Raw genomic sequence first — 14,599 nt, 5'->3', positions numbered from 1 at the left:
TGCTCGAGCTCAAGGGGCTGCAGGAGGAGCCGGTGGAGGGCTTCCGGGTGACCCTGGTGGACGAGGGCGACCTGTACAACTGGGAGGTGGCCATCTTCGGGCCCCCCAACACCTACTACGAGGGCGGCTACTTCAAGGTGAGCCCGCGGCTCGCAGTCCCGGTTCCCACCCGGCCTCTGTGCCCGCGGCGGTCCGCGTCTCCCTCGGTCTAGCTGGTGGTTCTCTGGGCCACCCCTTCCGTCCCTGGAAGCAGCTCCAGGCCCCCGCCTTCCCGGCCGGTCTGCCGGATCCCCGGAGAGAGGGCTCGGGGCGCTCCCTGTTTGTTTGGGTGTGGGGCTCGTGCTTACCTCAGCCTCTGGCGGACCCGGGCCCTCAGCTGCCTTCCCCGCCCCCTGCCCGGAGGAGACAAAGAGCCTCCCCAGACCTAGCAAGCTCTATTGTTGGGGAGCACGGGGTTGGGGAAGGGAGGGAGGGAGGCCAGACTGGGGGGGCTGCTCCGCCACTTGTTTGGGTTCCAACAAAGGCTCAGATGGGGCCTTGCCAGCTGGGGCCTGCTTGGAAAGCAGCCACTCTTCCCGATAGCAGCCGGCCAGGCCCACTTGGCTTCCTCTGGAGCTTTATGTAAGTTGTTCTCTAGGGAACGTTGAGGCAAGACTGGGGCATCACTGCCACTCTCCACTTTGTCCCTGGGAGCCACACCTCAGAGAGCAACCCCACGGACCCGGGACCCGGGACCCTGGCCTCCAAACCTGGGGCCCCTCTCTTGCCGCAACTTGCTTTTCTCAGGTTTCGCCGAGCAGGTGTCCTTTTGGGGCTCAAATCTCACGTCTGGGTCGTTTTCTCTGTCCCCTGTGATAGTTTCATCCCGGGCAGTTCTTTTCTGGGAGCAGGGAGGGGGTGCTGGCCCTGGCACTGGCTGTGTTTCGTGCTAGTGTGACAGAAGATCTGAGCCAGGACCCAGGCAGCTTTCTTGATCTCACCATTTGAGCCCCCACGTGGCCTTGGAAGGACCCTTGTCAGATTGTAGGGCTTTGCTCTTTGAGCCAGAGGGATGGGGCAAGGGGTCTGCCTGCATGAGAGGTGGGGAAAGGGCCCTCAGCCTGGGAACACCCTCCCCCAGCCCTGCCAGGTTGGAGGGGGGGGGGGCGGGCAGAAACCACAGCTAGGCCAGGCTGTGGGGGAGGGGCGGGTGATACTCCCAGGACAGATGTCTGCGTTTGCACTTTTGGCTCCTGTTTTAGCTGAGCCTGCTCAGTGGCTGTGAGGGAGCAGCCTGGTCTGCTGGGGGTGAGTCCTGAGTTGAGATTCCCCTGGTGTTGGGGTGGGATGGGGGGAGGACTGTGGACCGCTCCCGCCTGAGTTGTGCATCAGCAATCCGGCCTCTTGCGTGCGGGGACTGGATTTGGGGTTGATCACCTAATGGTCCAACTAGATCCCTCCCCCAGCCTCCTTTGTGTGCTTCAGGCTGGAGGGATGGGAGCTCCATTCAGAGCCGGAGGTGGAGTCCCACCCTGAGGCAACAGCGAGACTAAGAGACTAAGTGAGCTCACAGATCTGGAAGGAAAGGATGTGGGCTTCTGACTCTTGCTCACTAACTGGTTGCAGGGGATCCTCCACACTAGGGTTGGGGGATTGTCTCGTTTTTCTGGAGAAGAATGGACTGGGGGTGGGGCCCTGCCAGATTCGAACACATCTGCCATAGGTTGTGTTGTGTCCTCAGAGAAGCCGGCGGGGGACCCGGGGTGGTTTTGGCACCCACCCTGATCCTCCTGTCGAGGCGTGACTGGGTGGGGAGACCCTCTGCAGCAGGTGTGGAACACCCAGACTGGGAAGTGCCTGGCGGCGCCTTCCTTGTCCTTCATGGGCCATGGTGAGCATTTGGGCAACGCAGTGTACTCAAGGGGGTGCCAGAGAGACGCGGTTCAACAACCTCCTCTCAGCCTGCTTGCTGTGTATCCTTGGGCAAGGTACTTTCCTTCTCTGAGCCTCAGTTTACTCAGTAGTGAAGGCATCTCTGGGGACGCTTGAGACAAGATGAGGTGGGACTTGCTGGGTGTTTGAGAACAGCTGTCCTCGGGGCCATCGCTTAGAAACCTGTAGGGCAGGTTCTGAGCTCCGGGTTTGCTCTGCAGTCACCAGTAAGTTACCTGCCTCCCAGGCCTCAGCACAATCACCCAGGAACAGAGGGGCTTCTAAGTGCCCCCGTGCCCCTGCCCAGGAGGGTGACTCTCCAGAGATGGGCCTGGGAAGCTCCGGCAGAGGAGCCCAGCTTTGGCTCCCAGCACACTGGCTCGCCCGGGAGAGCCTGGAGCACCACCAGGACCCTAGGCCAGACATCCCCATGTCTGGGACTGGGGCTCAAGCCGCAAATGAAGCTCCTTCACCTGCTGAGGCCTTGGCAGGCAGCCCTCCCCAGTCTGCCCCAGGACCTTCCTGTCTGCCTTCCTGGCCCCCCAGGATGGATGCTTGTGGGCAGAGAGCCCATCCGTCCAGCGCTGACTCATCTCCTCCCACAGAGCCCAGCCCACAGAGGTGTCGGGAATGATTGCCGAGTGAACACACATCTATTTTTAACCTTCCCCACAGCCTGGAAACTGAGGCCTAGGAGTCGCCGCCATGCTGGGGGTGCACAGCTCCCTGGGGCCTGGCTCCTGGCCCCTCCCACCGGCCTGGGCCAAGAATGGCCTTGGAGTTGCCCTTCAGCAGCAGGAGGGGGGCCAGGGTCCGCTCAGGCCACCCCAAAGAGTCCTGGGGGGGGGGTCTGTGAGGGGTGACCAGCAGGGTCCAGGCGGTCCTCCTGCAACAGGGGGGTCTGTCCTGGCCAATGTCCTTGTTTGTGTGTTCGTGGGCACAGTCCCTGAGCAGTGGCCAGCACTGGCTGAGCTTTTCTGCTCTCTGCCCCTCCCCAGGCACGCCTCAAGTTCCCTATCGACTACCCCTACTCCCCGCCAGCCTTCCGGTTCCTGACCAAGATGTGGCATCCCAACATCTACGAGGTGAGCCCACCGGGCAGGCCCCTCCCGGCTCCCCTGTAGTGAGGAGGGCACTGCGCTGCCTGGTGGCAGTGCTGTGGGCGCTGACCCCTCTCTCCTGTCCTCACACAGACGGGGGATGTGTGCATCTCCATTCTCCACCCCCCAGTCGATGACCCCCAGAGTGGGGAGCTGCCCTCAGAGCGCTGGAACCCTACGCAGAACGTCAGGTGAGGCTGGGCCAGACCCTGCGGGAGGGACTGGTCAGCACGTGGACCCCTGGCCCCCGCAGCATTCCTGACCTTGCTCCTTCGGGGCCTCTTCAGGGCCACGACTCGCCAGAGTACCGTGGCTCCTGTCCAGACTGGCCTCCCACCAGGATACTGGGGGCCCCAAAGACCCCAGGACCAGTTCTGCTAGCCTCTCCTCTCATTTCTTGGTGCCCCCTGCCCCATCCACCATGAGGAACAGCCTCTGGGAGTCTCGGGTCTGTGTCTTCCCTCCCATGGCCCCTCTGCCTGCCCCTGGGATCTCCCGTCCGTCTCAGGGCTGAGCTGCTCATCCTGAGTGGGCTAGCCTCCCTGCCTCGCAGCCTGCACGTCTTTAGTCCAGCCCGAACTATTGTAGAAGTTGGTGACACAGAGGGACCTGTTTGCCCGCAGGATGCCTCGGGGATAGGGACATGTGGGACAAAGCTTCAGCTGCTCCCACGTCATGTTGTCCTGGGAGCTGGGCAAGCAGGTGGATGGACTGGTGGGGGGGGGTGGGGGTCGGACCCTGCTGTTCTTGGGGCCTGAGACAAAAAGGGACAACGAGAAGTCCAGTCAGATGTCATCTGCAGCGTTGGGGGGCTGTGAGGGTCCCCAGGCAGGTGCTGGCTTCAGAGTGTCCGGAAGCTCCCCAGTGACGCTTGGGCCTGGGCGTAGCCTGAGAGCCCAGCTCCTAGGTGGGTGGCGTGGGCCAAAAACGCCCTGCACCTGTTGACTCCCTACTTCCCTAGGACCATCCTGCTGAGCGTCATCTCCCTCCTCAACGAACCTAACACCTTCTCGCCGGCGAACGTGGATGCCTCTGTGATGTACAGGAAGTGGAAAGAGAGCAAAGGCAAGGACCGGGAGTACACAGACATCATCAGGTGAGGAGGGCTTCTGTGCAGGCCCACACACCTCCAGCTTGCTCATGGCCAGCAGTCCCAGTAGGGACTTGCAACCCTGGGAGGAGCCAGCCAGCCTGAAGCCTACACCTTGGTTCTTCTGCTGGTCTCCTTCCCTCAACCTTGCCCCCCCCTCCCTTTTTTTTTTTTTTTTTAAGAAAATGGGTGTTCTCTTTCTCTGTCGCACGGTGAGGTGCCCCAGCGTGTGTCGCAGATGTGTAGCTTAATGCCTGTGAGATGTGTAACACGGTGTGTGCATTCAGAGCACCTGTGGTGCACGTGTGTCGCACACAGACCTGGTGGCACATACATACAGAAGCCCCTGAGTGGTGACCGCCAGGCTTTAACAAGGGTTCACTGCGGTTTCTTTGCTTTGTAACTAAAATAGCAGAGACTCTCCCGGCCTTGCGTCTGCCCCCACCTCTCTCTCCTCCCTCCTGGGGAGCCTCTCCCAAGCATTGCGGGGCCTCCTGTCTGCATTTTGGCCCCTGACGCCTATCTGCAAACGCTCCGGGACCACGGTCCTTCGGGTACCTGCTCCTGACATCAACTCTGTTTTCCGACTTTCTTTTGGGGGGGAACATATGTTTTGTGTACTACTGAGGCCTGGTTTATGTCACGTTGTATCTTCTCTGCTCAGTGGTTTCTTGCTGTGAACGTCATTTACATTTGTAATTTTGAAGCTTGGAATCATTTCCTAAAGGCAGAAAATGGTCATGATACTAGCGCATTTAGAAAATTGCTCTCTTTTCTAGAAAATAAGTTTTGTCTGGTTAGGAAAGCGATGCATCGCTTGGGGATTGGCCAGGACTAACCCTCCACCCGGCAGGTGGTCATTTCCAGTGCTCTCCCCTTCCGAACAAACAGGTGAGCACCCTTGGAAAGGGACCTCTGCACAGGATGGACACTCAGCGGGCAGGTGCGGGACCAGGGTGGGAACCTGGTCTAAGGCCCTGGGTGTACACGCTGTCCGCTTAGGGCCTAGCGGTGCTTGTGCTTGACCCCCTTTTCTCTCTCCCTGGATTTGTGTGAGCTGCTCTGTGTCTGTTGTCCATTGTTACCTTTTAATGCGGGTTTACTGACTCGTTTCATGGCAGACTTAACCGTTTGTTAGGTTTTTCTAGATACCCTTTCAGTTTGTCATTTTTTTTTTCTTTTTTTTTTTTTTTTTTTTAATTTTTTTTTTTCAACGTTTATTTATTTATTCTTGGGACAGAGAGAGACAGAGCATGAACGGGGGAGGGGCAGAGAGAGAGGGAGACACAGAATCGGAAACAGGCTCCAGGCTCCGAGCCATCAGCCCAGAGCCCGACGCGGGGCTCGAACTCACAGACCTCGAGATCGTGACCTGGCTGAAGTCGGACGCTTAACCGACTGCGCCACCCAGGCGCCCCTCAGTTTGTCATTTTTTAAGTTTTATTTAGGTAATCTCTACTCCCGATGTGGGGCTCGAACTCATGACCCCAAGATCAAACATGCTTTTCCGACCCTGCCAGTCAGGCACCTCCCCTCCCCCGTCATTTACTTTTTAATTAAAAAAAAATGGGTAAGTCATGTGCACACCTACATTAGGACCCAGCCACTTGAGGTCTGAGTATTTGCCCAAGAGAAACGGGGGCGCGTGTCCACACCGGTACGCACACGAATGTTCAGAACAGTCTCGATTTGCCAAAGCTGTCAACGGCCCAGGCGTACAGCCGCAGGCAAGGAGGGAGCAGGCCGGGGCCTGTCCACGTAGCCTCAGAAAGCACGTTGGTGTCTGTCAGAGAGGCAGAATGTAAAAGACACAGCAGAACCTCCGGGGGTGAGGGGTATGTTTGCGACCTCGCTTGTGGGGCAGCGTCTCAGGACGTCTGTGGGTCAAAACTCACCGCCATGCACTTTAAGTTGCCACAGTTCACACAGACGAAGCCCCAGAAACAACTGTGTGCTGAGAAGGCAACGTGTTCGTGATAGAGAAACACACACATCCCGAGAGAAACGAAAAGGAAGCCCCGTAACACTAACACCTGACAGTTTCTGTGTAGCCTTCCAGACACCCACGTCCACCACCACCCTGCCCTGGCAGCCGCTGATCTGCGTGCTAGAAACGTGGAGAACCGCGCCGTGCACGTGCACGGGCCTCACACGCTGTTCCGCATCGTGTGCCAGAGCCCTTTGCCGCCTCGTGCTTCACGCTGGACAGACGCAGGTGTCCGGGGTCCACAGCCCGTAGCTGCCGTTTCTGTTGATTCTGGTTCTCTTTCCTCTGAGTAAAGTTGTGCCGGTTTTCTTCCGTAGACCTGGCCCGTTTTTTGCTGCTTCCGTGGTATTTTACGTGAGCAGAATTTTCTGAACGATTGCTGCGGTGTTGCACATGTGACCTGAGTGCATCAGAGCCCCCCCAAGCCACACACGCGGCCCCAGGGTGACCCATGCGCATGTAGGGCAGCCCCTTCCCCCGTTTGTTTGTCCCCCGTTGTCGTCCCAGGATAGCTGTCCCCCGATGCCGGGCGGGGTCACAGCCTTGGGTCTGTGGAAGTGAGGAGGCGCTGAGCGGGGTGTCTGCCACGAGTGATGCCGGGTGCTCTGCAGGCCTCCCGGTGCTGCTGCGCGGGACCCTCGTGGGGTCTCGGGGCGAGGACGCTCGGCTCAGCTCCGTGGCGGGGGGTCCTGCCCACATGGCCTGTTCTTCGCCCCAGTTTTTCCCAACACCTCCCACGTGGTGCCAAAATTAAAACCAGACTGTTTTTATCCCTGAAGACTCCCCGTGGGCTGGCTCACATGCGCCCACGTGAGCAAGGCTGTGACGGGAGCTTCTGCCCGCCTGTCCCCCCACCCCCGCCAAGGGTGTTCCCCGCACAACGGGGGCAGAGCCGGCTGACTTGGAGGGTCCCCCCCCCCCAAGTGGGGCGATGCTGCAGGGTGTCCGTCTGGGGTGTCATCTGTGCTGGGACGTGGGCTCTCGGTGTCCACCTGCCACAGCTCATGGGGGTGCCACGCCAAGTCCCCAGGAGAGCTGTCTGCTCTGTCCTGGGCGTGACCCATGGCGCCTGTCACCTCCTGGGCCCGCGTTCCCTTGTCCCCATTTCCCGCTGGCGCTGGCCCTCTTCATCCGCTCCGCCCCTGTCCGGCCGGCACAGGCAGCTGGAGATCTGGTCCAGCCCCGGTCCTGTCGCCCCTGGTGGCTGATGTCTGCCGGCTTGAACCGCAGTAGTGGCTTCACCCTCCCACGGGGTGCCGCCGGTCTCCATGATTTCCTCTCTGGTGGCTCAAGGGGCCCTCCCCTGTGGCGTCTGTGCTCCTGCCTGCAGGGCCCCGAGGAGACAGAGCGGTGACCTGTGGGCCCGTGTCTCCCGCAGGAAGCAGGTCCTGGGGACCAAGGTGGACGCGGAGCGGGACGGCGTGAAGGTGCCCACCACGCTGGCTGAGTACTGTGTGAAGACCAAGGCGCCAGCGCCCGACGAGGGCTCAGACCTCTTCTACGACGACTACTACGAGGACGGCGAGCCCGAGGCTGAGGCCGACAGCTGCTTCGGGGACGACGAGGACGACTCCGGCAACGAGGAGTCCTGACAGGGCGACCCCAAGAATAAACGTACAGATTTTACCTCAGCAGCCCCGGACTGTGTGGCGAGACTGCCCCATGGGAGGGGTGCTGCCCGGCCCCCTGGGTGGTCTCCTCCCGGGCGTCGCCCTCCCTTCCCGCGCGCGTGTGTCCCGGGTCCCTTGCAGCCCGCCAGGTGGGGCGGGCCTGGGCGGCGGTGGCCTGAGGGACGCGGACCCACCCGTGTGCGTGTTCAGCTCCTGCTGGCCGAGCCAGAGACTTGGGCCTGCGGCTCGCGCTGACGGATTCACTTGTGGTCACCTCTTCTCTCTGCTTTGGTTTGTTTGGAATCTAAATAAAACGACTTTATGAGAAGCTACAGAACCAACTGTCTTTGGCCTTCCCGAAGGACCGCAGAGAGCGGTGGGCCACCAGGTGCCCCTTCTGGGCCGGGTCACGGCCCCAGATTCTCGGGGCCAGCTGGTCTGCTGGCGGGGCCGGCCATCGGGCCCCAGGCGGCCCCCTCTGTGGCCGCAGCACCCCCAAGGAGTCCTGTGTGCTGGTGTCACCCGGGCCCGGTGGCTTCATTTCAGTGTAACTGTAAAGTCCAGAGTGGCCTGGGCTCAGGGTCAGATGGCATCAGGACTGAGGTCCCCCCTTGGGTCAGACGAGCACGCGCCCAGCCTGACCAGTCACTGCGCCTGGGGCTCAGACGACCCCACACAGGTGGGGGACGGGCCAGAGGGGCAGGTACATCCAGGGTGCACACAGATCCCCACGGCGGCCTGCACACGCCTCTCCCGGTTTGCCCTCGCGGTCTGGTGGTGTTTTAACCTGAATGATGTTTCTCCATTAAAACGTGGAAGGTTTCACCCTTCATCTCTGGCTTTTCTTAAACCCGGAGGGAAGTGCAGGGCGGGGAGGGGCCCCTCTGGACTCAAGTGGTGTTCTCGGCGGGACTGTGGCGGCCACACCTGTTCCCGCTCCTCCTGCACCTAGTTTGGGCCTCTGAGCTCTGTGGTGTATCCCCAGCGACCCAGCCTCCAGAGTGGGAGCCTGGGCGTGTGACCCTTGCCCGTGTGCTGAGCAGGTGCAGGCAGGGCCAGGCCAGTGGCTCATGTTTATAACCTCCACAGGGCGCCGAGGCCAGGCTGGGCACTCCCTTCACCTCAGCCTAGAGGCATTTCCGGGGAGCGGTGTGGGGGGCTGGCAGCCTGCACGAGAAGACCTTGGTGGAGGTCTGGAAGCAGACGGCACGGTGGGGTGGCCCGTCCCTGCCCCACCCTGTCCGGGTGTCCTCACAGCACGGCGGCACGGGCTCCGGCGGGAGGACCCCGGGAGCAAGGCCGCTTCAACACTCGGGGGTCACACGCACCACTTCTGCACAGGGCTGGACACGGGCGTGCACCCACCCAGACCCGAGGGGAGGGGCGCGGACCCCACGTCTCCATGGGAATCGTGTTCCCTTCATACCGTCCCCCACACAACTGCCAAGGAAGCTTCTGCACAGAGATCTGACTGATACCTGAGGCCTTGGGGTTCACATCCCATAACCTATCTGCAAAACAGAGATCATAATTAGGGTTGCCCCGGGGGCGCCTGGTGGCTCAGTTAGACGTCCCGACTTCAGCCCTGGCCACGATCTCACGGTTCATGAATTTGAACCCCACATTGGGCTCTGTGCTGACAGCTCAGAGCGTGCTGAGAATTCTCTCTCTCTCTCTCTGCCGCTCTCTCACTGTCTCTCTTTCTGAAAAATAAACCTTAAAATAATTAGGGTTGCCCAGTTAAATATAAATTTCAGATAAATCATTCTTACTGTATATATGTGTATATATAATATGGTGGGTATATATCCTGTGCAGTGTTTGGGACATGTTTAGAAAGTATTTGTTGTTTATCTGAAATTCCAAGAACTCTCTATTTTTAGTTAATTCAATTTGACCGTCCAGATACTAATGGAGCCTACTTCCTGGGGGTGGTTACGGCTAAACTAGACAGGACATGTGAACACACGCTATAAATGCTGATTTTTCTTGAACTCATCCCTGGCCTGACACACCCGACTGGGTGAGGACAGGATGCCACCAAATGGGCGGTAATGGTTTCCAGAGTCTCTGCACCTGGGTGAATTCATCTGCCTGTTGTGATCAGTTGTTTTGGCCACCTCTCCTTTATAATGACCCCTTCGGTAGCAGGACAAAATGCCCAACTCAAACTGACTTAAACAGAAAGGAATTTAATTGGCTTCTGTGAGTGACAAGGCCAGGGATTTCAGGCATAGCCTGATCAAGGCACTGGTTCTGTGCGGTCTCTCCCCAGACCTGTGGTCACCAGAATAACAGCTCCAGAGATGTCCGTGCCCTGATCCCGTAACCTGAGAGCCAGAGCAGGCAGGGGTGCAGGTCTCCCCTGGAGCCTTCACGGGAGCCAGCACTGCCCACACCCGGACGTTAGCCCCCTGAGGCCCGTTTCCTACTTCTGGCCCCATAGCTGTTAAAGAATGAGCTTGTGTGGCTTCAGGCCCTGAATGTGTGGTAATCCGTTAATCCGCTAGAGCTGCAGGAAGAAACCGTCACCTGCCAGGCTCAGCTTCCACTGAGTGGCCCTCGTTCTCAGGTGTGCTCCTGTCACCTTGGGCCCACCCAGGCTGACAGGCTAATCACGGCAAGTCCAGAGGGTGAGAGCTGCTTTGGAGAATCCCCACGCAAGAGGTTCCAGACCACGGTCTTCATTGAGCTGACTTCCTGGGCACCACGGGAGCCCGTAGCCCCTCTGCTGGCCTTGGGGGCCTGTGTGCAGGTGAGTGGGAGTCAGAGCAAGATGGGGACGGCCCCTGACTGTCAACCTGAACCTCTCAGGAAACGGGGACTTGGGGCCACTGCTAGGCTAGTAACATCAGGCGTCTGGGGCCTCAGAGCTGAGGTAGCAACGTCACAGGAGGGGGTGGGGCCCCTGCCCCTAACCTGGCTCTCTCCCCAGGGGCAACACCCTTGAGATTCACATCACCACAGGGTCTGCCCCCCCACTCCTCGCCCATGCTGGTCTCGCTGCAGAAAGCTAGAGCCCGCCTGTGCAGAGCTGGGGGGCAGTCCTCATGCGCTCAGGACTGTGCCTCCCACCTAGCCACAGGGGCAGAGCTGACCCACGAGGGTGGCAAAGTCCACACCAGAGGAACCCGGGGCCTGCATGCCATGGTGAAGCGCCCAGATAAACCCACCCTGGAGCCAGCACCAAAGACCCCAGACTACACTGGTTCGGGTAACCAAAAGGCCCCTGTTGCCTCCTGTAATGCAGAGTCTGGGAGGACACGAGCGTCAGGCACAGCTGGATCCCGGTGCTCACAAGAGGTCCTCACGAACCTGCCGCCTCTCAGCCGTGGGATCACGAAGGCTTTCTCTCCTGGCGGCAAGGACGGCTGCCCCTCGGGTCCCATGGAAAGCGCTTGTTTCTAGTGCCGCTGGACCCAGCCTAGGTTTCATGCTGGCCCCTGGACAAATCGCTGGTTGAGGCAGAGCCCACGCACGGGGCAAGGCCGGAGCCCCTGCCGAGGGGAACCCAGCCAGGGGCTTGGCGTTTTTGGACACACGCCTTCTGGAGTTCGGGGCAGCGGTGGGAACGGGGGAAGACTGGCCAGACAGGAGCCAGGAGGGGGCTGCGGGCTGTGGGGCGTCCCCAGGACACAAGAGCAGCCTTATGCGCAGCATCAGGGCCACGGCCCAGCACCCAGAGCACAACTGGCCTCCAGTATGGAGAATACCTTCAAGATGTTCAAGGTGCTGGGGGCAGGGTGGAGGGGTAACGGCTTGCAGCCCAGGACCCCCCCCCCCAGCCTTCCCATCCTCCACTGCTCTCCTCCCCCCATCCCCACTCACCTACCCCTTCCCGTCACCTGCAGCAGGACCAGAGGCTGCTGGCCTTGGCCCAGTGCCCACGGGAGCCCAGTGCAACACGGCAGGCTGGGCGCTGACCCTCCGGGGTGGGCCCCCACCAGGGCGCTTCGGGGCCAGGCCTGCAAATGCTGAACATCCAGAGTGTGTAATTCAGTGGGTGTTCGTACATTCACCGGGTTGTGTGACCAGCCTCTCTGGAACATTCCATCTCCCCGGAAAGCAACTCTGTCCCCACACAGTCACGCCCCACCGCCCAGCCCCTCCCCCACGAACCCCCTCCCGTCCGTGGATGAGCCTGTTCTGGACGTTTCGCACACATGGACTCACACCCCCGTGTGGCGCCTCGCGTCTGGTTCCCTCCCTGAGCGTCGTGTGTTCAGGGCCTGTCCGCGGGGGCGGCGGGGGTGGGCGCCTGGCTCCTGCTCGCAGCCGAGGGGCATGAACCTTTCGCGGTGGACGTCCACCTTTTGTGTGTGTCCGTCCACCTGCCGATGGACATTGGGGCTGTTTCATTGGCTGCTGTGAGCTGCCTTGAAGCACTTGTCTGCCCACACGCGCCCATTAGGACCGAGGTCCCCACTGGTTTTGCAGGAAGCTATGGTTTTTATTGTTCTTCAACAGACATCCTCAGGTGAGACTGCATTTAGAGGTGTGCTCCCAGGCGCCAAGCAGCTTCCTCTTCCTTCGCGCCGAGGCCTCGAGCCTCGTCAGGGGTCTGGCATGGCTCCGTCTGGCTGCAGATTAGGGGAGGCCCGCCTGCTGCTGTCCCGGGAGAAGGCTTATCTCCCCGCCTGGCTGTTCCTTCCTGGCCCAGCAGGGCTCCTCCCCCCGCCCCCCTCCCCCCCAACTGACCCCCAGCTGAACGGGAGGCCACCGACAGGAATAAGCAGGTGCCCCACCCTGCCTGCCTGGGGACCCAGCACCCGCCCAAGGTGGTCTCTGATGCTTTGATGACATAGTGTGATCTGGGGCATCAAAGCCACACAGCAGGAACTCAGAACAATGGGACTCTATCTTCCCACATTCTGGGACCAAAAGTCAGAGGTCGAGGTGGGCTGGGCTCCCGCCTCCACAGGCTCCAGCGGGGAGGGTCCTTCCTGCCTCCTCCAGCTCCTGGAGGCCCCGGGTCTCACTTGCTTGTGGCTGTGTCAATCCCGAGTCTGCCCCCATGATCACACGGCCCCTGCTCTGGGTCTGTGCCAGAATAGCCCTTTCGTCCGGACGTCAGCCAGAGGGTAGGGCCTGCCCCGTCCGCTGCTGGCCCTCGTCTCAGGCCCCTCTCCCCTGGGCGGCTCTGATGTCTCCCTAGAACACAGCAGAGGACGGACCGCCCTGGCTCAAACCCCTCCCAGGGCTCCCTAACACCAGAAGAAAACCTGCCCTGTCCTCCTTCCGTCACTGCCTGGAGGGGGTGGATTTCAAAGCTCCCCCTTTCAGAAAAACGCACATAAAAAACTAAGCTGAAACATTTTAGCAGTGGACAGATGGGTAACAGAATGAAAGTCTGATGTCATCTCCTCATCTATGAGTTTGAGGGTTGTTTTTTGTTTTGTTTTCTTTTGTTTTTTTACGCTTATTTAAGTGACCTCTAAGCCCAAAGTGGGGCTTGAACTCACAACCCTGAGGTGAAGCGCTGCAAACGCCTCTGACTGAGCTGGCTGGGCGCCCCTGAGAGGTTTTGGAAGAAAAAGCAGAAGGCAAATGAACCAGAGCGGACGCCGTGTCCTGTGATGGGGCAGGGGTGGCATGCTGGGGCTGAGGTCCTGAAGACACGCTGCCCAGGACAGTCTGGTGGTCACTGGGGTGCAGGGAGGGAGCCAGCGGCACCACACGGCAGGACTCCGAGGCAGGACATGGGCCAGTGAGGCCTGAGGGGTCGGCAGGGGCAAGGTTTGCGGGTCTCCAGAGATGCTGCATCAGAGGACGGGCTCCCTGCCTTCTTCGCACCCACAGCCCGGCTGCTGCACAGAGCAAAGCTGCAGAACCAGGCCAGAGAGCTGGGCTGCTTCCTTGCCTTTCTGTCTGAGGAAGATGTCCAGATCCGGAGTCTGGGACCGTCCCAGTGAGGGTGCAGGCCTAGAGAACAGGGGTGGGGGCGCGGAGTGAGGAGGGTACCCTGTGTCCCTCCTCTCACACCCAGCTGGGTTGGACACGAGGTCACAGAGGGGACCAGTGCAAATGAGGGAAATGACAGCGGGTGATGAAGCTGCTTTTGAGCAGATCAGATATAGAACAGATACATTTTAGCATAAGTCTACCCCAGATACTGCATGGGATAGACTAACACTTTTAAAATCACTCCTTTTTTTTTTTTTTTTTTTTTAAATCTGAAATTCAAATGTACCTGGGTGTCCTGCCTTTCTATTTGCTAAATCTGACAATGGAGTGGCCCTAGAAGGCTTCTCCTGCCCCAGGTGGGGCCAGGACTGAGCAGCAAAGGGATCCATCTGACCAGTGGGAGGAGACAGGGAAGACTTTCCAGAGAGGGAACCAGAAAACTGGGCCTTGGAGAGGACACAGCTTGGTTTTATAAACAAAAGCAAAGACTGCCTGGTGGCCCTAATATTTCCCACGAGATCTGTCCTCAGCCCAGCCCAGGGAGGGCAGGAAAGGGGGCCGTGGAATTCTATCCAGGCCAGAGGGACTTTGAAGCCAGCTGGCTGCTTTCCGCCTCATTCCGCACGTAGCCCTTGAGCCCCGACACTGCCTCCTCCCCACTCCCGACCGGCTGTTCTCAGACTTGCAGCTCACCTCCCGCGGCTGCTGCCTCTCTGAACAGCACAGCCTTCAAGAAGCAGCTCCAATCTAGAGCAGCCCTCCCTTTACCCACAAGGGGCAGAAAAGTTTCCCTGCTTCCCTTTCAGGTGCTTTGGCTGCTCCAATGATTAATGGATGTAAAACAGATGAGCGGGAGAAAAACAAGCAGAAGTTTAGTAGCACATGTACTGAATGGGAGACAGTCGCGAAAACCGAGTAACACTCAGAAGTACGGAAGCCATCACCTTCAGAGAAAGCCAAAGATGACGCTGGGGGTGGGGAGTGTGTTATGGGAGGC

The 14,599-nt window shown here is 59.7% G+C and overlaps 2 protein-coding genes and 1 long non-coding RNA gene across 4 annotated transcripts in view; 2 read left to right on the top strand and 1 right to left on the bottom strand.

Moving 5' to 3' along the window:
* TPGS1 (tubulin polyglutamylase complex subunit 1) overlaps positions 1–12,857 on the top strand; it is a 25,979-nt gene extending 13,122 nt beyond the window's left edge. Inside the window, exon 3 of one of the 2 annotated variants that reach the window (XM_040462565.1) lies at positions 12,821–12,857. The gene's annotated coding sequence lies outside the window, so the exon portion shown is untranslated. Of the gene's footprint in view, positions 1–2,290; positions 2,733–12,820 lie in introns of those variants that run through there. The other variant, XM_040462566.1, reaches the window with a different exon arrangement.
* CDC34 (cell division cycle 34, ubiquitin conjugating enzyme) lies at positions 3–8,530 on the top strand (the record flags this gene model as incomplete). The annotated part of the gene is made up of 5 exons (XM_040462573.1): positions 3–137; positions 2,910–2,996; positions 3,105–3,202; positions 3,973–4,107; positions 7,419–8,530. Coding segments are annotated over 5 exons (717 nt in total), but the record flags the coding sequence as incomplete, so codon positions are not given.
* On the bottom strand, positions 9,871–11,640 carry LOC121021886 (uncharacterized). The gene is made up of 2 exons (XR_005786731.1): positions 11,527–11,640; positions 9,871–10,210 (listed from the first exon to the last, which is right to left on the bottom strand). It is a non-coding gene; the product is annotated as an uncharacterized LOC121021886 (long non-coding RNA).
* Positions 12,858–14,599: the final 1,742 nt, after the last annotated feature.

The sequence above is a fragment of the Herpailurus yagouaroundi genome, unplaced genomic scaffold (genome assembly GCF_014898765.1).
Source record: "Herpailurus yagouaroundi ecotype Mexico unplaced genomic scaffold, PumYag 348, whole genome shotgun sequence".
Lineage (NCBI taxonomy): Eukaryota > Metazoa > Chordata > Mammalia > Carnivora > Felidae > Herpailurus > Herpailurus yagouaroundi.
Note: the sequence above shows the minus strand (reverse complement) of the source record. Positions and strands in the feature narration are given on the sequence as shown.